The 23,279-nt window shown below is 48.9% G+C and overlaps 3 protein-coding genes across 6 annotated transcripts in view; all 3 read right to left on the bottom strand.

Annotated features, from left to right (window-relative positions):
* The window catches only part of abcg1 (ATP-binding cassette, sub-family G (WHITE), member 1), a 31,748-nt gene extending 29,777 nt beyond the window's left edge, over positions 1 to 1,971 (bottom strand). The window contains exon 1 of the mRNA XM_068317474.1: positions 1,739 to 1,971. Coding sequence (XP_068173575.1) covers positions 1,739 to 1,801 — 63 coding nt within the window. The 5' untranslated portion in view covers positions 1,802 to 1,971. The remainder of the gene's footprint in view (positions 1 to 1,738) is intronic.
* Positions 1,972 to 4,450: 2,479 nt separating this feature from the next.
* Positions 4,451 to 7,838, bottom strand: rpl35a (ribosomal protein L35a). 2 transcript variants are annotated; one of them, XM_068317314.1, is made up of 5 exons: positions 7,740 to 7,838; positions 5,671 to 5,706; positions 5,432 to 5,584; positions 4,601 to 4,745; positions 4,451 to 4,531 (listed from the first exon to the last, which is right to left on the bottom strand). In XM_068317314.1, exons 2-5 carry the CDS (start codon positions 5,679 to 5,681, stop codon positions 4,508 to 4,510), a joined length of 333 nt encoding a protein of 110 aa, XP_068173415.1. In that variant the 5' UTR covers positions 5,682 to 5,706; positions 7,740 to 7,838; the 3' UTR covers positions 4,451 to 4,507. The 2 variants fall into 2 exon arrangements, with proteins under 2 accessions (XP_068173415.1, XP_068173416.1); XM_068317315.1 differs by lacking the exon at positions 7,740 to 7,838 and adding an exon at positions 6,741 to 6,832.
* Positions 7,839 to 8,046: 208 nt separating this feature from the next.
* Positions 8,047 to 23,279, bottom strand: part of lrch3 (leucine-rich repeats and calponin homology (CH) domain containing 3) — a 33,112-nt gene continuing 17,879 nt past the window's right edge. Inside the window, exons 13-19 of one of the 3 annotated variants that reach the window (XM_068316564.1) lie at positions 20,035 to 20,088; positions 19,834 to 19,864; positions 19,627 to 19,740; positions 19,401 to 19,489; positions 17,990 to 18,127; positions 17,845 to 17,922; positions 8,047 to 10,469 (exon numbers count right to left, since the gene is read on the bottom strand). In XM_068316564.1, the coding sequence (XP_068172665.1) occupies positions 10,332 to 10,469; positions 17,845 to 17,922; positions 17,990 to 18,127; positions 19,401 to 19,489; positions 19,627 to 19,740; positions 19,834 to 19,864; positions 20,035 to 20,088 (642 nt within the window). In that variant the 3' untranslated portion in view covers positions 8,047 to 10,331. Of the gene's footprint in view, positions 10,470 to 17,099; positions 17,407 to 17,844; positions 17,923 to 17,989; positions 18,128 to 19,400; positions 19,490 to 19,626; positions 19,741 to 19,833; positions 19,865 to 20,034; positions 20,089 to 23,279 lie in introns of those variants that run through there. The other 2 variants (XM_068316565.1, XM_068316563.1) reach the window with 2 other exon arrangements.

Genomic DNA, 23,279 nt, shown 5'->3' with positions numbered 1-23,279 from the left:
AGCATTCAGGATTATGGGGTCGGGGGTTAGGGTTTGGGTTGAGTAAGCTCCATTCCTGATATATCCACTCCACAGCGTCTATACCTCTATCTTCATGAAACCCTAACCCCTGACCCTAACCCCTGACCCTAACCCCTGATTCTAACCCCTGACCCTAACCCCTGATTCTAACCCTGACCCTAACCACTGACCCTAACCCTAACCCCTGATCCCAACCCTGACCCTAACCCCTGACCCTAACCCCTGATTCTAACCCCTGACCCTAACCCCTGATTCTAACCCCTGTCCCTAACCACTGACCCTAACCCTAACCCCTGACCCTAACCCCTGATAAGTGTTCCCTCTTAGCTGTGCGCTTGAGCACTGCTCACACATTCTCAGTGCACAAGAAAATCTATGCAGCGCAAAATAAAATTTGATATAAACATTGAATAATATCTGATATTAACGACCTCAATCAATCAAATTTTATTTATTTAACGCTCAATCACATGAGCAGACACAAAGCGCTTTACCAGACAGAAACCCAACAGAACCTCCAGAGCAGAGGTGGTGGGGGAAAACTCCCTCATTGGGGAAGAAACTTCTGGCAGGACCCAGACTCTGGAGGGCGGAGCCAGACTCTGGAGGGTGGAGCCAGACTCTGGAGGGTGGAGCCAGACTCTGGAGGGCGGAGCCAGACTCTGGAGGGCAGTCATCCGCCTTGACCGGTTGTGTGGGAAAGGAAATATTACTTCATCTAATCTAATTGATTAGACCATTAATAATGTTTTCTGTACCATTCTGTAACTCAGTGACCGGTTTCCAGCCAATGACGTGATAACGTTCACTTAAGCTAAGCAACCAATCAGAGCATTGACGGTGCTGAATGTGAGCCCTGCCTGTACGTGCCGTGCAGGTTAGCTAGCTAATGACTGTACGACGTAAATGCTAACCGCTTATTGTGGCAAAACGAACAGGCAGCGACACGTCCACTCACCAACCAAAGGAAAACAGAAATGTTCTTTTAACACGGATTGGCTGTTTATGCAAATAGAAGAACAAGCGGTGAGATTTTTTCTTTTTCAAGTGACAAAAGCTCAAAGCAGGAAGCAGACGAATCCATTAGCCTGGACAAAGTACAACCACGTGAAAAGTAAGGCAAGGTTTAAGTCAAATTTGTGCATGTTCTAATGACATTTATTTTTATTTATGGATATTAATCATTAATCTCATGCAGAAGATGAAGTGTCCTTTTCTTTTCAAGTGGGCCAAATCACTTATATTAAAAATAAACTAATGAAAATTACTGCTGTAAATTGATTCTTTGAATAATCCATGTAACTTGCTATGATCCAGTTTTGAACAAGTGTGATACTATAGTGTGGCCACAGCGTGAACACCTGATGTTGTTCACCAAGGTCCTCAGTGCGCTCAGCAAGCTCGTGTGTTGGACAGACACATGAAACGTTAGACGGAACACTGCCCCCAACCCCAACCCCTGATCCCTAACTCTAATCCCCCAACCCCGACCCCGAAACCTGATCCCTAACCCCAACCCCGATCCCTAACCCTAACCCAGATCCCTAACCCTAACCCCCCAACCCCAAACCCTGATCCCTAACCCTCTGAACCCACTCTGAACCCACTATTAACCCACTCTGAACCCACTCTGAACCCACTATTATTAACCTACTCTGGACCCACTCTGAACCCACTATTATTAACCCACTCTGAGCCCACCCTGCCCGGTACTCACCACGAGGATGGAGTTGGTGACCGTGGGGTTGTGGACGGACCAGGCAGCCACCAGACAACCCATTGCCAGGAGACACTCCACACTTTCTGACCACAGACCAGCAACAGCCCTCGGAGAGGAAACTGACTCCACCCATAATCCTCTTGATCCCACCCCTGCTCCTTAATTGGTGGAAGTGCAGACCAATGACAGTCAGTGGCACAGACTGTCAGGTTCAACGACTCTTCTATTCCATTTGATCAAGAACTGAACAGAACCCAAACTGAAGTCAGTTTGCTGCTGGTGAGGTGAAGGCGGGGCAAAACCATGACTGGTCACCATGGCAGCAAACATCCTTCTGAACACGTTCTTCAGCTAGAGGGTCTCCACCCCAGACCACGTCATACTCGGTACAGATGTGAAGTCAACGTCACGGTAGGAACCGGGTCCCGGGTCTACCAGGCAGCCTGGAGGACTCCTGCAAGTCGGTGGCTGGGCACCAAACCCAAGAGGAGGTCACATGACCACACATCTGGTTCAAGATGGCCACATCAACATGATCACAGGACCTGGAGCTAGGTTTAACATAACCTAACAATCTATCCCTAACTTCTAATCCCAAACTCCACCTCTAACCCTAGCTGTAGCCTCACTAATCCTAACCCAACTAAACCTAACCCCTAATCCCAAACCCTAACTCTAACCTAACTTTAACCTCACTAACCCTAATCCAATGGTTCTTAACCTTGTTGGAGGTACCGAGCCCTGCCGGTTTCATATCCTCACTCACCGAACCCTCTAGTCAAAAGAAAAAAACTTTTTTTTTCAAATTTAAGACAAAAGTACAGTATTTTCTGCACTGTAAGGCGCACCTTCAATGAATGGCTGATTTTTTTTTCCAGACATAAGGTGGATAATAACACACACCTGAGAACTCATCTTCAATGAATGGTCCACTTTAAAACTTTGTTCATTCATAATGCACATTGGTTTATAAGAAATTAAGAAGATTAAAGGCTTTTAGGTGCGGAAAATAGTGTCTGTTTTACTGGTGTAGTTAATGAATTGTGAATTCATGTCACCTTCTTCAAAGAACTAAACCAGGACAGTACATGAACTGTCATGAAATGACCTACCTGTAAATCAGTGTGACCTCTGCTGTTGTCAGAGACCAGTTCAGATATGCGTGGCTTCACCTTGACAGGTGTTACTCTGATGTCATTTTACACCAAAGTCTGTTTCTGTTGTTTTCCATCAGCTTCAGGAAGTGTTCCTTTATTTTTACCAGCACCAGACTAGAGGTGTTCACCTTGACATTCAGATCCTGCAGAACCCTGACTCCCATCACGTTCTGTTATACAGTACAGGTAAATTCAGGTTACACATGTTCGTCAGACCACTTTTTGCTCAACATAGTTACTATGACTTAAAACATTAAGAAATCAATCAGATGACGTACCATCATGAAGGCAGAAATCCACTACTGAGTGCACAAAATCCCCTGTAGCACAGGTAGGCTAATGATGTAGCGTCACGTGATCACCTGCAGCCAGTGATGGCTAAGGGGGCGTGTCATCACCAATTGACACGATGTGTCAAACGTACAGTGACTCGTGTGTGTTCGGTAAAAACACATTGTGTCAAAATCGTGTCGGGTGTTTTGTCTTGACCCCCATCTCCGCTGAACCCGAGACCGACTCACCGAACCCCTAGGGTTCGATCCAACCCAGGTTAAGAACCACTGCCGTAAGCTAACCTTAACCTCACTAACCCTAACCTAACCTTAACCTCACTAACCCTAACCTCACTAACCCTAACCTAACCTCACTAACCCTAACCTCACTAACCCTAACCTAACCTTAACCTCACTAACCCTAACCTAACCTTAACCTCACTAACCCTAACCTTAACCTCACTAACCCTAACCTTAACCTCACTAACCCTAACCTTACTAACCCTAACCTAACCTTAACCTCACTAACCCTAACCTAACCTTAACCTCACTAACCCTAACCTAACCTCACTAACCCTAACCTAACCTCACTAACCCTACCCTCACTAACCCTAACCTAACCTTAACCTCACTAACCCTAACCTAACCTTAACCTCACTAACCCTAACCTAACCTTAACCTCACTAACCCTAACCTAACCTTAACCTCACTAACCCTAACCTAACCTTAACCTCACTAACCCTAACCTAACCTTAACCTCACTAACCCTAACCTTAACCTCACTAACCCTAACCTAACCTTAACCTCACTAACCCTAACCTCACTAACCCTAACCTTAACCTCACTGACCCTAACCCTAACCTCAATAACACTAACCCTAACCTCACTAACCCTAACCTTACACTAACCCTAACCTAACCTCACTAACCCTAACCTCACTAACCCTAACCTAACCTTAACCTCACTAACCCTAACCTAACCTTAACCTCACTAACCCTAACCTTAACCTCACTAACCCTAACCTTAACCTCACTGACCCTAACCCTAACCTCACCAACCCTAACCTTAACCTCACTAACCCTAACCTAACCTTAACCTCACTAACCCTAACCTTAACCTCACTGACCCTAACCCTAACCTCACCAACCCTAACCTTAACCTCACTGACCCTAACCCTAACCTCACCAACCCTAACCTTAACCTCACTAACCCTAACCTTAACCCTAACCTAACCACATGAGGGACGTTTGCGGCTGCAGCAGAGACGAGTCGTGAGACGGTTTGGACTCATCCAGGATTTTATTATTTCTGTACAAACGGCTGCAGACGTTTCCTCTTCACACTCGGGATGGATACAGCATCTGTGAACAGACAGGAAGTCAGAGCCCTTCACAATAAAAGCAGATCTGGTCCGAAGGCTCTCAGCTCACCACTCGGATCCGGTGGCCGATGGCTTTGGCCGGCAGGTTGCTGCTGAACTTGGCCCGGACCATCCCGCTGTTGCCGTGGGCGCGGGTCACCTTGCCCCAGATCACTCGGGTCTTGTTGGGTTTACCGCCCGGCGTCACAGTGTTCCTGCACAGAGGAGATCCATTCACGTCACAGGACGTCCCAGCCGGGAGGGGTCACTTCTCTGTGGCCACTTTATAGGAAGCTTCACATTTTCACAATCAATACTAAATCAAGAATCAATGAGCTGACAGAATACAGAGACTGCAACATCCTGTGACACCCTTGAATTCAAAATTTGACCGACCTAATGTCATTGATCAAAACAATACCTTTGATCTATGGTCTTACACTGGTCTTCTCCCCCGTCTTTCTATGTTATCCGGTTCCTGAGCGTACAAAAAGTTGAAATTTGACCTTGACCTAGTTTTCTCAAGGTCATCGTCTCATGTTCACCCCCCCTGAGGCATGAGCTTTTAGTTTCATCTTTCTGTCTGAACGGTTGTGGAGACGTTTGATGGACGAACACACCAACACTGACATCACATCACTGCTTTGGACGGGATAAAGAATCGATCTGACAATCATTGATAACATGAGCAGCACTGAGCCCAGAGGCTACGACCAGCCTCACCCCCAACCCTAATCAATAATTGTAGGTTAAGGATTAACCTATTTGGACCCCCCTCTGAAAACCAGAGGTGGATCTAACCACCTTGATCATCATCATCATCACCTCCACTGGCGTCACGACTAGCTCCTCCCCCTAGCCCCCTGACTGTTCAGGTTCTAAACCCCCTCCCGGGTCCTACTTCTTGGCCTTGTAGACGTAGGCGCAGCGTTTGCCCAGGTAGAAGTCCACCTCGTCTCGGCTGTAGCAGCCCTCCACCTTCAGCAGCGCCGTGTGTTCACGCTGGTTCCTCAGACCGCGCTTGTAGCCGCTGAAGATGGCCTTACTCCACAGTCTGACACACACACACACACACACACACACAATCAGAACCCGGCCCACCGGTAACGTAAGCGTCCTGTCGGGACGGCGGATTCTTACCTTCCAGGCATCGTGGTCTCCTCAAGGTGACGTCACCTGCAACCAATCAGAAACATGGAGTCAGTCATGTGATCAGAACCACCAGCTAGGACCCGCTTTCGATCACAACCTGGGCTTGCGCTAGCCGATCGCCACTTCGCCATAGGCCAAGTAAATTCCAGATTGGCTACAAGGTTTCTAGCCTGTGTAGCCACAGTGGCGTTCTTGTTTTTAGGAAAAAAAGGCTCAAACTTACAACTTTTTTGGACTCGCGAAAATCCCAGAGCGCTGAACTTTCTCTCACTAGCGTCGGCGCTGACGGAAATAGCGGCCGACAGAAATAGCCGAAGTGACCCGAACGCTCCCCATCATTAAATATGCACTCGGGTCATGACCTCCTCTCGTCCAATGAAAAACAAAAACATTTTTTTACGAGCTGAACCCGTGAATTGGTGTAAGACAAGGACAGGACGAAAGAATCCAGTGTTATATAGTAGTTTCCGTTAAAATTCTAATTGAACAACAAACGGTGAATGCTGAGAGGAAAGTCACATGATCGAATTAAAAACCTAAACCCTGACATACCAATGGTGTTGGTGGTGGTCAGAGTTAAATGTCTTCTAGTCTCAGTAAACTACCAGTAAACACTGAGTAATATTTAGTCTGACTGTATCTTCAGAGTGAATGAAGTTTTCAATGGTTGAATCTCACATTCATTCCTGCATCAAGTAGGACAGAAATAAAGAGAGTTCAGCTCCAGCTGCTGGCTTTAGGGGGTTTTTGGAGGGAAACTGAACACAAGATGTTGTCCTCAGAATGCAGGACAACAACCCCATTTTCTAAAAAAATTCCGGAGGGAGGACCCCCGGACCCCCTGTGGGGGGGTATCCCCCCCACACCCCCTCGTGACGAGCGTCTGTTGTCCACGCGCTGCGCCGCTGTGTTGGACAGACTGTGGCTTTTTGTGGCTCCTTCAATTCTTTTACACTGAACCAGTGGCGGACCCGGGTTCGAGTCCCGCTCTGTGCGGAGTTCTCATGCTCTCCCCGTGTCTGCGTGGGTTCTCTCCGGGTTCTCCGGCTTCCACCCACCTCCAAAAGCATGCGCTTCAGGTTGATTGGCCGGTCCCAAATTGACCGTAAGAATGAGTGTGTGAATGAGTTTGTTTCTATGTGGCTCCGCGGTACACTGGCGTCACGCCCGGAGTGTCCCCCGCCTCACGCCCTGAGACTGCCGGGATAGGCGCCGGCTCCCCGTGACCTGCGTTAGCAGATTAAGCAGGTTAGATGATGAATGAATGAACCAGTGGCTTAGTCACACCGAGACCAGAGAACCTTTAGCTAGGACCCCCTGTGGATCAGAACCGTTAGCTAGGACCCCCTGTGGATCAGAGCCTTTAGCTAGGACCCCCTGTGGATCAGAACCGTTAGCTAGGACCCCCTGTGGATCAGAGCCTTTAGCTAGGACCCCCTGTGGATCAGAACCTTTAGCTAGGACCCCCTGTGGATCAGAGCCTTTAGCTAGGACCCTGGAGCTGCCTGACTCGTCTAACAGGAAGTGGTTTAGCTTTAGCTGTGATCAACAAGTGAACATTCAAACATTGGAATGTCGGTTCTAACCCCTAACCCCTAACCTGAACCTAACCTGACCCGGTTCTCTCGGCTGGAGGATTACCATCTTGGACCACAACTCCTCTTTGAGACCGGACGGAACGCTCCCGCGGTCCCACACGGGTATGCTAAGCGGCTAGCCGCTAGGCTAACACAGTTAGCATCCCTCTTTGCTACCGGCCTCCGGTAAATCCGGCTGAACGATAACGCGAGTCGGTTCGGGACCCAAACGACACACCGGCAGGATCCGAACCCACACCAGCCGGGATCGAAGGCCCCCAGCCCGGCCTGCGCTCCGGATCGCTGCCGCCTCCAGCAGCATCTGGACCCAATCTCCTCCATCACGGACCCCAGACCCAACAGAACGGTACCGGCGGGCAGCGGGAGGAGTCGGCACCGACCGGCGGTCACTATCGGCCGGACCCGAACCTCCAGAACCGCGATGGCGATACATTTCCTCAGACATGTCGGGACTCTTACCTTCACTGCGAGAAGAATGGCGGAAAAGGGGGGACGAAAGGAATGCTGGGAAATTGTTCCTCACGGAGGTGGCCGCAAATGTGCCTGATCACAAAAGTGGCGCACCGACGGCTCGGTTCAACGGTTCCGTTGTTGGACGTTTATACTCGTTTAAAATGAAGTTTGTTTCTTCAACAGCCGCTTATGAACAATTTAAGAACGTTTTATTTTTCCAAAAGTTTTAATTGCAAAAAAAACCTGAGGCAGTTAAAAACTTTGTGGTTCTGGTTAGTTTTCACACCTTGACCCCTGACCCTGTGAAGACAAAATCACCAGTGAAGAGCAGTCATTAAAATATTTATTTAATGCACTTAAACTTAACTTTTCTTACAGCTGTGCTCAAATCTTTTATACAGTTTACAGCAAAAATAAAATATGGTGAAAAAATTTAACTGTGACAGTGTTTTGTCCCCCTTTAAAAATGACACCACCCCAGTCACATGACCCCCTGTCACATGGTCCCCATCACATGACCCCTCACCACAACAGGAGAAACACAGAAAAAAGAAGAGCCACTGTACAAATCAGGCAGATGCCTGATGGGCTGTGTAAAACCTGTGGGGCCCTCCAGGGGGGTCACGAACCCACAACCAACTGACCTGCTGGTGTGACACACCTGTAGAGTGGACAGGGTGAGCAGCCTGGGAGTCACAACTCAGGGCTTAACGTTCAGGCTTCAGCTGTGTCCAGGTGGGAGACGTCCACAGGACACACCCACAGGTCCACAGGACACACCCACTGGTCTATAGGACACACCCACAGGTCTACAGGACACGCCCACAGGTCTGAACTGTTGTTCTGAAGTGTTAAGTCCTTAGAATCTCCCGGTATCCCACGTCCCCTGAATGCAACACTGCTTCCATTTATCAGCATCTTTCCCATCAGAAAGTCACATCTATACACACACACACACACACACGTGTGTTTATATATACACACATACATGTATATGTATATTCACACACGTGTATGTATATATATACACATACCGTACATGTATACATACACACGTGCTAGCATATATATATATTTATATATATATATACACACACACACACACACACATATATAATGTTCATGTCAAACATGTATATTTACATCAAGCACTTTGTACAGACGTTCATTAGAGATCAGTGTTGTCATGTGACATCAGGAGGATTCATATCATCATTCAAACATTCCATAACGCCACAACATCGCGTCTCCGCATCAGGGTCTTCCTCCAATCAGAGCTCAGACAACAGCGTGACAGAGAGAACAGTAACACCACGGTTGTGTCCGTCTGGAGGCTCCTGTGAGTCAGAGCTGAGGGTCACACTGACTCCGTTTGGATCCGATGGAGACAGAGACTCAGTCACGAGGGCAACGCCCGCCAGCCAGGATTCAACCCCACAACCAGTTCAAACCAGCTACCTTCACCAGTGTGAGCTAATGCTAGCACGTTAGCTCACTGGAGCACCACAGCTAGATGCAGTTCAGTCCCCAAACCACTGAGGTTCTGCACTCGTCCGACACGAGACCCAGTGTGACCTTTAACCCGTCTGAGGTCAGGTTCAACACACACCTTTTGTCAATACGGACGAGTAGATGAAAAGATTAGCTTCACCTCTAGAGTTAGCCTCAGACACCAATCATTTAGTACCACGATATCTACCAATGCTAGCTAGCAATGATTTCCATTTAACTGTGATTGGAAGTTTGCTGTGTTGGCTCATGCTTACGGAAGTGTTAACTGAAACGCTGAGCACAAGCTCAATCATTATTTTAGCTAGCATTTGCAGTAGTCAATTATTATTTAGCTAGCATTAGCAGTAGACAAGCATTAATGTAGCTAGCATTAGCAGCAGTGTTTATACCGACCACCCTCCAGCAAACGAGCAGGTTCACACCAGAATTCCTTTCAGTGAAGTCCTGCAAACCTCCAGCTGATGGCGCTAACTTTACAGAGCATTGACATCATGCTAGGTGACATTAGGATTAACACAATGTTATCTTACGCCAGAGGCCAAACGCTAATATTAGCTGATGTATAATCTAGCTGCCCTGACTTGGTTTTCTATATGCTAGCAAGTATTAGCTGCAGCCTATGCTAGCATCAACTGCAGCAACTTAGCCTGGTATAATTTAACACATTTATGCTGGTTATCAAAAACAATAGAAAATATCTGAATTGATTAAAGGGTTAGTTTTTATGCTCAATAATGTTCAAGACGTGACGTGACGTGACGTAACGCTAGCATGAAGCTACGTGTGGGTCATTTCACAAACGACTGGCTCCGGGCGAACTGGAGGAAACTCTCCTTTAGGGCGTGTTCACCCTCACCCCCCCAGATGGATGGAGGGGAGGGTCAGACGGATGGTCTTACAGGTAGCTAACACTGCTAACAGTGCTAAGGCTCAGCGGTCAGACACCTGATGACTGTCTTCAGTGGTTTTTGTCTCCATCAGATCCAGACCTGCAGGTTCCTCCTCTCACAGGCGCTACAGGTGAACAGACGTGCATGGCGGCAGCGGCGGCGGCAGTGGTGTTGGTGGTGCTGGTGGCGGCGCTGTCTAGATGTTGATGGAGGGGCTGGGTGTGCTAGTGACGGGGTTTCTGGGTGGGGCCAGGTCGAGTAGGGCACCTACAGTCCCGGCCACCTGGGGGAGCCCTCGCTCCTCCAGGATGTGCAGAGGAAGACACAACTGACTCTACAGACACCACAGAAGACACAGGATGGGACACAGAGACAGATTAAATTAAATTAATAACCACAGCAACAAACAGCAAAACATCAACTCAAAATGATCATGTTGACAAACTGATGGGAGTGACCAGTGAGACGACACGCCAGGAAATGTGATCACATGACATCAGCTGATCGTCCATTAATACAGTTTCCCTCATTCTGAACTGTCTTCATTGCCACCAATCAACCAATTTCATTCAAACAGATCCTCATGCAGGGCAGCGCGGCGGTGCAGCGGGTAGCGCTGTCGCCACACAGCAAGACGGTTCCGGATTCGAGTCCCGCTGTGTGCTGAGTTTGCGTGGGTTCTTTGGCTTCCTCCCCCCTCCAGAAACATGCGCTTCAAGGCTGATTGGCCGTTTCAAATTGACCATAGTGTGTGAGTGTGTGTTTGTCTCTGTGTGGCTCTGCTTAGCACTGGCGTCGTGCCCGGAGTTTCCCCCACATCACACCAGAAGACAGCTGGGATAGGCTCCAGCTCCCTGTGACCCGCTACGGCAGGTACCGCGGTTCAGAAGATGAATGGATGAATGAGACCCTGATATACCTCAGAGTGAACCAGCAAAATATTAGAATGATAAAAAGATCAATTTCTATTATAAACATTGAAGTGTGTCTACTATAAATAGAAGTATGTCGTCTATAAATAGAAGTGTGTCGTCTATAAATACAAGTATGTCTACTATAAATAGAAGTGTGTCTACTATAAATAGAAGTGTGTCGTCTATAAATAGAAGTGTGTCGTCTATAAATAGAAGTGTGTCTACTATAAATAGAAGTGTGTCGTCTATAAATAGAAGTGTGTCGTCTATAAATAGAAGTGTGTCTACTATAAATAGAAGTGTGTCTTCTATTGTTGATCGTTAGGTCAGAAAAACCCTTTTCATTCGAGGAATAAGCAGGAGAGCAGCATCAACAGAATATCCAATGAAGGCTTAGAGGTCAAAGAAGAACCAGTAGCCAATGAGAGATAGTGGGCGGGACATGATCATTTAATTTTCACGTGTTTCAAACTTATGTTAGTATAAAAGATTAAAATGAATTACAATCATAGAACAGGTGGCATCTTAGCAATATCACTGACAGCTGACTCCAGTAATACTAACAGTACTGACAGCTGACTCCAGTAATACTAACAGTACTGACAGCTGACTCCAGTAATACTAACAGTACTGACAGCTGACTCCAGTAATACTAACAGTACTGACAGCTGACTCCAGTAATACTAACAGTACTGACAGCTGACTCCAGTAATACTAACAGTACTGACAGCTGACTCCAGTAATACTAACAGTACTGACAGCTGACTCCAGTAATACTAACAGTACTGACAGCTGACTCCAGTAATACTAACAGTACTGACAGGGCTTCTTTCAGGCCTGCTGGTGTTCCTGCCATGAACTTGTGGTGTCAAATGCTACGAGCATTCTCATTGGTCTAAATGGTTTCACACTCACCCACTACCAAACGTGCTTAAATAATTGGTTTTTCCTGGTTCTGGAAAATTGGAAACAACGTGAAACGAGATTTAATGACCATAAAAATCAGGTCCATGATCCCTAAAATCTTCTTTTTCACACATTTTATCAATCTGAATTCAAATCAGCAGAAATCTGCAGAGCAGCAGAAAATTGCCATCTGTGGATCTGATAAACGTCATTTGGATTAATAATCCTCCGGGATGAATAGAGTATCTATCCATCTCATTGCACATGGTTGCACTGTATATGATCAGTGTAGCAACAGAATTTGAATAATGTCATCTTCCCAAATTATAACACCAACGGGAGGCACATCAATTAGTCGACAAATCATAAATGATGAATATTAAGAGGTCAAAGGTCAGCCTGCCAAGGGTTGACCTGTCAACACAGCAAAGGAGTGTGAGTGTAGACTAAGAACACCGACTCGGAACACGCAGGAAAAGGAAACCTCCAAAATAAAGATGTGAAGGTGGAGCCCTGAATAAAGACGAGCTCCAGTGTTTAGTCTGAAATCCAACGAGTCAGTCTGAAATCCAATGAGTCACAGTCTGAAATCCAACGAATCTTCTCCATTCAGCTTTTCCCTTCAGGGTCTCCACAGCCAATCAGTGTCCTCCATCTAACCCTGTCTTCTCATCCTCTTCTCTCACACCAACTACCTTCATGTCCTCTTTCACTACATCCATAAACCTCCTCTTTGGTCTTCCTCTAGGCCTCCTACCTGGAAGTTCAGAACTCAGCATCCTTCTACCAATATATTCACTATCTCTCCTCTGGACATGTCCAAACCATCTCAGTCTGGCCTCTCTGACTTTATCTCCAGAACCTCTAACATGTGTTGTCCCTCTGATGTACAGTATTTTCCGCACTATAAGGCGCACTGGACTATGAGGCGCATCCTCAGTAATTTGTTTGTTTTATAATTTATTCCATATATAAGGCACACTGGATTATAATGCGCACACAATAAAAAATAATGTTAATTTGATAAACTGCAGCGGCTGTAGTTGCGCAATCCGTCCACTAGATGGAGCCGCGCTGCTCAGACAGTCATGACTGCATTAATGACTTCCTGACTACCTTTGAATGGCCCCTATTGTTATGTCAATGAGCCATTCTGAGCCTCATCAAGGAAACCTGATCACTTGATCTTAGAAAGAAGTCAACACGCATATTAAAAACCTGACATTAAAAGCTGGTTAAATTCATTACGAGTGCAGTCAGTGCCAACAGAGTGGATTATTTCCTGATCTGAAGTTCGAAGCAGATATTTAAGCTCCGACGTTCGTCTTTGTTTATTAATTAAATATTGTTTCGATCGATGAGGTGAGGTGCAGCTATTTGCTGCTGTGTGTCCTCAACAGTTTTTAATTAGTTTTTAATATCAGGCTGATAATTTACTGTCAAACGTGACGCTGTTTTACTCCTAGAACTGACTTTAACGTCGGTGTCTCACCGCCGTGAATCTCACCACACGTCGCTGCAGACAGAATACACAAGCCTGAATGCGCCCCTCCGCCCCCCCAGAGCTATCAACTACATTTGTAAATCAATGCAGCACACCCGTTGGCACCTTTGTCTAGCAGTGACTGCTCTTGAAATTTCATAAAGGCTGTAAGTTCATCTCTGAGGGTCTTTATTCACCTTTAGTCCAGTTTCTCCGTGTGTTTCCACAGACTAACAGAATGGGCCGTCACTGGAGTCCAGATGACAGCACAATGGGGTTTTTAGACCAATTCAGTTTAAATTGGGTTATTTCTGACGCCAGATAGTTAGGAAATACAGGTAGTCATCGACTTACGACCTATGCAACTTACGACCGACCGACTTTACGACCACAATGTCCGGGTAACGCGGACATTCCCTCCAGCCACAGTACTCCCGCTCTGAGGCTCCCGCGCTCTCTTCAGTCCCCACGCCGCACACACGCTGTTCAGTCACACTGAGATCAGCAGCCCAGCCCACTACTGATGGGCTGGGCTGCTTAGGAGGCTGTGACGGAGAAATGTATGAATGGCGTATGGAAAAACTGTCAAGCGTTACGTGAACTCTTCTGCTGGATTTGAAAGTGACGAAGAACTTGATCAGATTCGAGAGAAAATAGTGAAACTGGCAAAAAACCTCTCCTTGGAGAACTCACGAATGATCGCGCTGTAAGAAGAACTGATCGCGCTGGAAGAAGAAAGAGTGGAAGAAGAAGAGAGAAGAGAAGCAGAGAAAGAAGAGGAGGAAACAGAAAAAATGTTCACCACCAGAAGGCTGTCAGAAGGCTTTTCCCCGTTAAATAAACTCCGTGCACACTTTGAAGAAATGGACATAGAACATAGAAACATTTGCAAGGATTGAATGGATGGCAAACAACGCTTTCCGTCCATATTGTGAAACTTATGAGGAGAAAAAGAAACGAACAATTCAGACAAAGCTCACAATGATTATGAAAAGATGTCTCCCGCTCCCACCAACCCACACGCTGCCCCAGCTGACGATCCGGACGACCCCCAGCCAAGAACCAGCACCAGTGATGCTGGATTGAATTTTTACTAAAGAGTCGATTTACGACAGAGTCGAATTACGACCGATCTGTCGGGACCAATCGCGGTCGTAAGTCGATACCTACCTGTACTGAGATCAGTCAAACTTTATTAATAGAATTGTTGAAAGTTCCTCATGTTTTTGTACGTAATCACTGGTGCTCCTACAGTCTGCTCTACCGTCTGAGAGCAGCTCAGTCAGAGCCGGGACTTCGGTGACACCCCTTGACTACCGTTGTTAGGGGGCGTGGGCCCGAGTACCTTGTGAGGGGGCCCCCTGGTGGCGGAGTGCGGCATGACTGCCGGCCAGACTGCCGGCTTTTTTTCAGCGATCATGTTTTTAACCAATATTAATATGAATATTAATCTATACATAAGACGCATCGGATTATAAGGCGCACTACGGGATTATGAGAAAATTATAGGCTTTTAGGTGCGCCTTATAGTGCGGAAAACACGGTACTCATTCCTGATCCTATCCATCCTGGTCACTCCCAGAGAGAACCTCAGCATCTTCATCTCTGCTACCTCCAGCTCTGTCTCCTGTCTTTTCCTCAGTGAAAAGTCTGAAATACAACGAGTCACAGACCAGTTTGGACCGGTTCAGACCAGTTTGGGCGGTACTGGGGTGTGATGGTAGGGCGTTAAACAGACACAGGGGGCCGGAGGTGCAGCAGCTTTTATTATGAAGGTCCAGAGGTCCTAAAAACACGCCTTCAACTCAACTTCCCATCATGCCTCTCTTCATATCGGTACTTACAAACCAGTTTGCTCCCATCTCACCTGTCGCTACAATCTTCAGAACCAATCCTATTTTATGTTAGCTAGCATGGCATGTAGCTCTGTAGCTACACAGGCCCAGCTGTGTCCCCCCTCGAGGGGGGGGGGGGGGGCACAGGGTACTAAAGCCATCAGGAGGACGACAGCATTGAGATGATGTCCAGTAAAAGTCTGACCAGCTTCCAACAGTGGTGGGAGGGGCTAGAGCAGGAAGGACATTGAGCACGCGGGCACACACACACACACACACACACACACACACACACACACACACACACAAAGGCACGAAGCAGAGAGCTGCGACACAGGAAGCCATGAGTGTGAACCTCTCACTGCAGATTGTCACGACTGAAGTCACATGATCTCCTGACCCTCAGGGAGGTCAGAACAGCAGTGCTGTGGGAGCAAGAAGGTCCTGGGTTCAGTCCCCCCCCCCAGGACCGGGGACTCTCTGAATAGCGACGCTGTGGGAGCAACAAGGTCCTGGGTTCAGACCCCCCAGGACCGTCTGTAGGTTGCCCTGAGTTTGTGACGTTCCCTCCGGTTCCTTCCACCGTTGAAAACCACCAACAGGCAGCAGCCTGTAGGCGATGCCCCCCCGGGCCCCTCCTGAGCTTCAGGACCAGCAGTGACAGAGGGGTGATGTTCCATCAAGTCCTGAGGTCCAATCCCAACAGATGTAAAGCCAACGAGTCCCAGTGGGTCGTCCAATGACAGCAGAGCATTCTGAAGCCCATTACACCGATCCCACCCCAATAACCTCCAGCAGGGGGGTCATGGAGCAAAATGGAGGAACACTGAGTTACCTCCATACATGGGGGGTCATGGAGGAACACTGAGGCCCCGCCCTCACGGTGCCATATCTTTTTGTTGCGGTTCGTTCTTTCGTCACCACGACAACGCAAACATCCGGGACCAAAACGCTGACAAAGTGAAGTTTTTTGAAAACGCTGGGTCTGCGTTGTCGTTGTGACGCTGTGACTGAAACGATTTCTACCCGGGGGGCGTCTCCCTGAGACGAAAACCGCTGTGACACCAGTGTGTGTGACCCGTGTCTACACGTGTGTGACCCGTGTCTACACGTGTGTGACCCGTGTCTACATGTACACACAGAATGGAGTTAAAACCGTCTATGTTCTGACGTCTAACAGCTCCACGTCGGAGACGCCTTGATGAACATGCTGACAGCTGGATATTTGTTTGTCTGTTTCTTTGGGAGTCAAAAAGTTTATATATTCATTCATTCATTCATTCATGTTCCTTGACAAAGACACTGACACCAGTTGTGGGTCAGACCGGGATGTGCTGCCCCCTGGTGGAGAACTCTGATGGAGGTCGTCCTCCAGGAGGAACGTCCCAGTCCTCTGCTGTCGTTCTGAGTCGTTCTGCTGATCAACGTGTCGATCAACGTGTTGATCGACGTGTTGTTCGACGGTCTGATGTTACGTGTAGACGGAGATCTTTCTGAAAACGCTGTCGTGTGGACATGAATCTTTTTCTATGCGAGGTGAAAAAAGTTGCGTTTTTCAAAAAGATCCATCACCGTGTGGGCGGGGCCTCAGTTACCTCCATAAATGACAGTCTCTCATGCCCCCCCCCCCACGGCACAGCAAGCTGGACAGGTGCACCCCCCTCATTTGTGTCCTACCAGGTGTGTGTGTCACGTGACCGGTCTGTGGGTCATGTGACCGGTCTGTGGGTCATGTGACTGGGAGAAGCCAGACGATGGACGATGAGCTGGAGGACTGACGAGTCGTTTCCGTCCCTCCAGCCTGTATTTAGATCGGGGTGGGGGGGGTGGGGGTCATGGAGATTCCGTGGGGATGGTGAGGTGAACATGGAATCAAATGTCCAGACGTCCAATGACAATCTTCATCCATCACGTGACCTGGGGGGGGGTCACGCCTCAGGTGTGCGTTGCCAGGTGAACGTAGATCGCACACAGCACCGACATGACGGACAGGTAGAAGAGGGCGAAGCCCGCCAGCTGCACCTGGAGGGAGGGGGGCATCATAGGTGGGGCAATGGAGAGCAACACGCCCACTGTCCCATAGACCCCGCCTCCACTTCCCTCCAGGACGTCCCCCACCGAACAAAGACTGTCCTGAGGATCGGTGATGGGATGAGGAACCAATCAAATCAAAGAAGGAGTGAAATGAATCAAAGTGGAAGAGAAGAAAGACAGGAGTTAGTGGGGGAGGGGCCTGAGTCAGTGATGTCACAGTGATGTCACAGCCATCCTACTGATGGAGCCTACACCCCCCTTAAAGGAAGCGCCTTCGACCTGAGAACCCATAGGTTTTGGGTGGTGACCCCTGTAGGTCGTGACCCCTGTGAATCATGACCCCTGTGTGTTCTGGGTAGTGACCCCTGTTGGTCGTGACCCCTGGGTAGTGTTCTGCAGCTAACCCGTGACATCACGTCTCTCCACACAGGTTCTACACGAACACGTTGGTCCTGGATATCAAACCCGGAACGCTCGCGTGTCAGGTGACTTAGGTGGACCAATCAGAAACACTTCCTGGTTTGTTCTTTGTGGTACCTGTGGAACTCCGATCCTGCGACAAGCCTCCAGGAAGTTCTCCACGTTGCGTCGACACTTGGCCATGGTCAGTTTGGGCTGCAGGAACAGAACCGCTGTCAGAACCAGCAGGAGCAGAGAACCGACACACTTCACCAGTACTCACCACAGCGGGGGAGGGCACGTGGATACTGGGCACGGACCGGGGTCTCACGTGATTGGCCAGGTGGCAGAGAACCACCCCGTCTGTCAGAGCTGCTCCCAGGTCGCTAGGCAACGACACCTTCAACCGCGCCTCGATGTTCTGCACAGAAAAGACCAGTGAGTGGTGTCACACCTGTGTGGTGTCACACCTGTGTGGTGTCACACCTGTGTGGTGTCACACCTGTGTGGTGTCACACCTGTGTGGTGTCACACCTGTGTGGTGTCACACCTGTGTGGTGTCACACCTGTGTGGTGTCACACCTGTGTGGTGTCACACCCGTGTGATGTCACACCCGTGTGATGTCACTTAGGCTTGACATCACCACCTCAGGGTGCTCGTTCAACTGGTGCAGACGTAGGGGCCACACCCACCAGACGTAGGGTCCACACCCACCAGAGGTAGGAACCACACCCACCAGAGGTGGGGTCCACACCCACCAGACGTAGGGTCCCTCCCCACCAGACGTGGGGACACACCCACCAGAGGTAGGAACCACACCCACCAGAGGTGGGGTCCACACCCACCAGACGTAGGGTCCACACCCACCAGACGTGGGGACACACCCACCAGAGGTAGGAACCACACCCACCAGACGTAGGGTCCACACCCACCAGACGTGGGGACACACCCACCAGAGGTAGGAACCACACCCACCAGAGGTGGGGTCCACACCCACCAGACGTAGGGGCCACACCCAACAGAGGTAGGAACCACACCCACCAGAGGTGGGGGCCACACCCACCAGACGTGGGGGCCACACCCACCAGACATATGAGCCACACCCACCAAAAGTGGGGGCCACACCCACCAAAAGTGGGGGCCACAACCACCAGACATAGGAGCCACACGCACCAGAAGTGGGGGCCACACCCACCAGACGTGGGGGCCACAACCACCAGACGTGGGGGCCACAACCACCAGACGTGGGGGCCACACCCACCAGACGTGGGGGCCACACCCACCAGACGTGGGGGCCACAACCACCAGATGTGGGGGCCACATACATCAGAAGTAGGGGCCACACCCACCAGAGGTGGGGGCCACAACCACCAGAGGTAGGGGCCACACCCACCAGAGGTGGGGGCCACAACCACCAGAGGTAGGGGCCACACCCACCAGAGGTAGGGGCCACACCCACCAGGGGTAGGGGCCGCACCCACCAGAGGTGGGGGCCACACCCACCAGAGGTGGGGGCCACACCCACCAGAGGTAGGGGCCACACCCACCAGAGGTAGGGGCCACACCCACCAGAGGTAGGGGGCACACCCACCAGAGGTAGGGGCCACACCCACCAGACATCGCAGCCACACCCACCAGACATTGGAGCCACACCCACCAGAGGTGGGGGCCAGACCAGCGTCCTGGGACCCACCTTCCGGAGCCGCTCCACCACCTCAGCGTCTTGTCCAATCACAGGAGGAGCAGGAGGATGTACTTCCTGGTTCAGAGCAGCAGCGTCGCCTGGACAACACAAAGCAAACAGAGAAACAGCCTCCACGTGGTCCAATCACAGCCCGGCCCTGAACCCCCCCCCCCCCCCCCCCAAAGGCCCTTCAGGGATGAAGCAAAGCATGCTGGGAAAGAAGAACCGGGCTCACCTTTCCTCTTTTCCTCCTTGTGAGCCAGACGGAACAAGAAGCTGTCGGGTCTGGGATTGGCTGTGCGATAGGAGGCCACGCCCACCGAGCTGGGGTAAGACGACGGTTGATTGGCTGGGAGGAAGAGGAAGGGCTGGTGGTGAACGCAGAGGATGTGTGTGTGAGGAGTGTGTGTGTGTGTGTGTGTGTGTGTGTGAGCGGTCTTACCTGTAGCAGACAGAGCAGCTCTGTCCTCCCCCTGCAGAGGAACAGGACAGTTAGACGTGAGGTCAGAACCTGATTAGCTGCACACAACCCTCCCCCCGAACCCCCCCGTGCCACTCGTCACCACAGCACACATGACAATAGTTGAAAACGACTTCCTGTCTGTTCAGGAAGAAGAATTTTTGGTTGTAGCCAAACTCTTACCATGAAGAGGGCGGAGTCATCTGTGTGGGTGGAGCGTCTGGAGGGGTACACGTTCTAGACACGCAACACATCAACAAAACATCAGACATGAGGTGAGCCTGGAGGTCTGGAGGAAGAATGTGGTCAACATCATGATAAACAAACAAACAACACAACAAGAGTAAACAAGACAGGAATAAACAAGTGTAAACAAAACAGGAATAAACAAATGTAAACAAGACAGGAATAAACAAGACAAGAGTATAAAAGACATGAATAAACAAAACAAACAAGACAGGAATAAACAAGACAAGAGTATAAAAGACATGAATAAACAAGACAAACAAGACAGGAATAAACAAGACAAGAATAAACAAGGCAGGAATAAACAAGACAAGAGTATAAAAGACAATGAATAAACAAGACAAACAGACAGGAATAAACAAGACAGGAATAAACAAGACAGGAATAAACAAGACAGGAATAAACAAGACAGGAATAAACAAGACAGGAATAAACAAGACAGGAATAAAAAAGACAAACAAGACAGGAATAAACAAGACAAGAGTATAAAAGACATGAATAAACAAGACAAACAAGACAGGAATAAACAAGACAAGAATAAACAAGGCAGGAATAAACAAGACAAGAGTATAAAAGACAATGAATAAACAAGACAAACAGACAGGAATAAACAAGACAGGAATAAACAAGACAAGAATAAACAAGGCAGGAATAAACAAGACAAGAGTATAAAAGACATGAATAAACAAGACAAACAAGACAGGAATAAACAAGACAAGAATAAACAAGGCAGGAATAAACAAGACAAGAGTATAAAAGACAATGAATAAACAAGACAAACAGACAGGAATAAACAAGACAGGAATAAACAAGACAGGAATAAACAAGACAGGAATAAACAAGACAGGAATAAACAAGACAGGAATAAAAAAGACAAACAAGACAGGAATAAACAAGACAAGAGTATAAAAGACATGAATAAACAAGACAAACAAGACAGGAATAAACAAGACAAGAATAAACAAGGCAGGAATAAACAAGACAAGAGTATAAAAGACAATGAATAAACAAGACAAACAGACAGGAATAAACAAGACAGGAATAAACAAGACAAGAATAAACAAGGCAGGAATAAACAAGACAAGAGTATAAAAGACAATGAATAAACAAGACAAACAGACAGGAATAAACAAGACATGAATAAAGAAGACAGGAATAAACAAGACAGGAATAAACAAGACAGGAATAAACAAGACAGGAATAAATAAGACAAACAAGACAGGAATAAACAAGACAAGAGTATAAAAGACATGAATAAACAAGACAAACAAGACAGGAATAAACAAGACAAGAATAAACAAGGCAGGAATAAACAAGACAAGAGTATAAAAGACAATGAATAAACAAGACAAACAGACAGGAATAAACAAGACAGGAATAAACAAGACAGGAATAAACAAGACAGGAATAAACAAGACAGGAATAAATAAGACAAACAAGACAGGAATAAACAAGACAAACAAGACAGGAATAAACAAGACAGGAATACACAAGACAAGAATAAACAAGACAGGAATAAATAAGACAAACAAGACAGGAATAAACAAGACAAGAGTATAAAAGACATGAATAAACAAGACAAACAAGACAGGAATAAACAAGACAAGAATAAACAAGACAGGAATAAATAAGCCCTTCCTTGAGTGGTCACCTTATCGTGGTGGAGGGGTTTGTGTGTCCCAATGATCCTAGGAGCTAAGTTGTCTGGGGCTTTCTGCCCCTGGTAGGGTCACCCATGGCAAACAGGTCCTAGGTGAGGGACCAGACAAAGTACTGCTCAAAGACCCCATATGACGACAAAAAACATTGACACACGTTTTCCCTTGCCCGAATGCGGGTCACCGGGGCCCCCCTCTGGAGCCAGGCCTGGAGGTGGGGCTCGAAGGCGAGCGCCTGGTGGCCGGGCCTGCACCCATGGGGCCTGGTCGGGCGCAGCCCGAAAGGACAACGTGGGTCTCTCTTCCCATGGGCTCACCACCTGTGGGAGGGGCCATAGGGGTCGGGTGCATTGTGAGCTGGGCGGTGGCCGAAGGCAGGGACCTTGGCGATCCGATCCCCGGCTACAGAAGCTGGCTCTTGGGACGTGGAATGTCACCTCTCTGGCAGGGAAAGAGCCTGAGCTGGTGTGTGAGGTTGAGAAGTTCCGACTAGATATAGTCAGGCTCACCTCCACACACAGCTTGGGCTCTGGTACCAGTCCTCTCCAGAGGGGTTGGACTCTCTTCCACTCTGGAGTTGCCCATGGTGAGAGACGCCGAGCAGGTGTGGGTATACTTATAGCCCCCCGGCTTGGCGCCTATACATTGGGGTTCACCCCGGTGGACGAGAGGGTAGCCTCCCTCCGCCTTCGGGTGGGGAGCCGGGTCCTGACTGTTGTTTGTGCGTATGCACCAAACAGCAGTTCAGAGTACCCACCCTTTTTGGAGTCCTTGGAGGGGGTGCTGGAGAGCGCTCCCACTGGGGACTCCATCGTTCTGCTGGGGGACTTCAATGCTCACGTGGGCAATGACAGTGAGACCTGGAAGGCCGTGATTGGGAGGAACGGCCCCCCCGATCAGAACCCGAGCGGTGGTTAGTTATTGGACTTCTGTGCTTGTCACGGACTGTCCATAACGAACACCATGTTCAGATATAAGGGTGTCCATATGTGCACTTGGCACCAGGACACCCTAGGCCGCAGTTCGATGATCGACTTTGTGGTCGTGTCATCGGACTTGCGGCCGCATGTCTTGGACACTCGGGTGAAGAGAGGGGCGGAGCTGTCAACCGATCACCACCTGGTGGTGTGTTGGCTCCGATGGTGGGGGAAGATGCCGGTCCGACCTGGCAGACCCAAACGTATTGTGAGGGTCTGCTGGGAACGCCTGGCGGAATTCCCTGTCAGAAGGAGTTTCAACTCCCACCTCCGGCAGAACTTCACTCACGTTCCGGGGGAGGCGGGGGACATTGAGTCTGAGTGGACCATGTTCCGCGCCTCCATTGTCGAGGCGGCCAACCGCAGCTGCGGCCATAAGGTGGTCGGTGCCTGTCGTGGCGGCAACCCCAGAACCCGTTGGTGGACATCAGCGGTAAGGGATGCCGTCAAGCTGAAGAAGGAGTCCTATCGGGCCTTTTTGGCCTGTGGGACTCCTGAAGCAGCTGATAGGTACCGGCAGGCCAAGCGGAATGCGGCTTTGGTGGTT

This window comes from Antennarius striatus, chromosome 6, assembly GCF_040054535.1.
Source record: "Antennarius striatus isolate MH-2024 chromosome 6, ASM4005453v1, whole genome shotgun sequence".
Lineage (NCBI taxonomy): Eukaryota > Metazoa > Chordata > Actinopteri > Lophiiformes > Antennariidae > Antennarius > Antennarius striatus.
Note: the sequence above shows the minus strand (reverse complement) of the source record. Positions and strands in the feature narration are given on the sequence as shown.

Bases quoted from the DNA above. Each gene is read 5' to 3' on its own strand.
- rpl35a (XM_068317314.1), bottom strand. The intron at 4,746-5,431 runs GTAGGACCCGGG...TCCTCTGTGCAG, and splicing joins TACGTCTACAAGGCCAAGAA to GAACACTGTGACGCCGGGCG. The intron at 4,532-4,600 runs GTGAGCTGAGAG...GTCTGTTCACAG, and splicing joins TCGGCCACCGGATCCGAGTG to ATGCTGTATCCATCCCGAGT.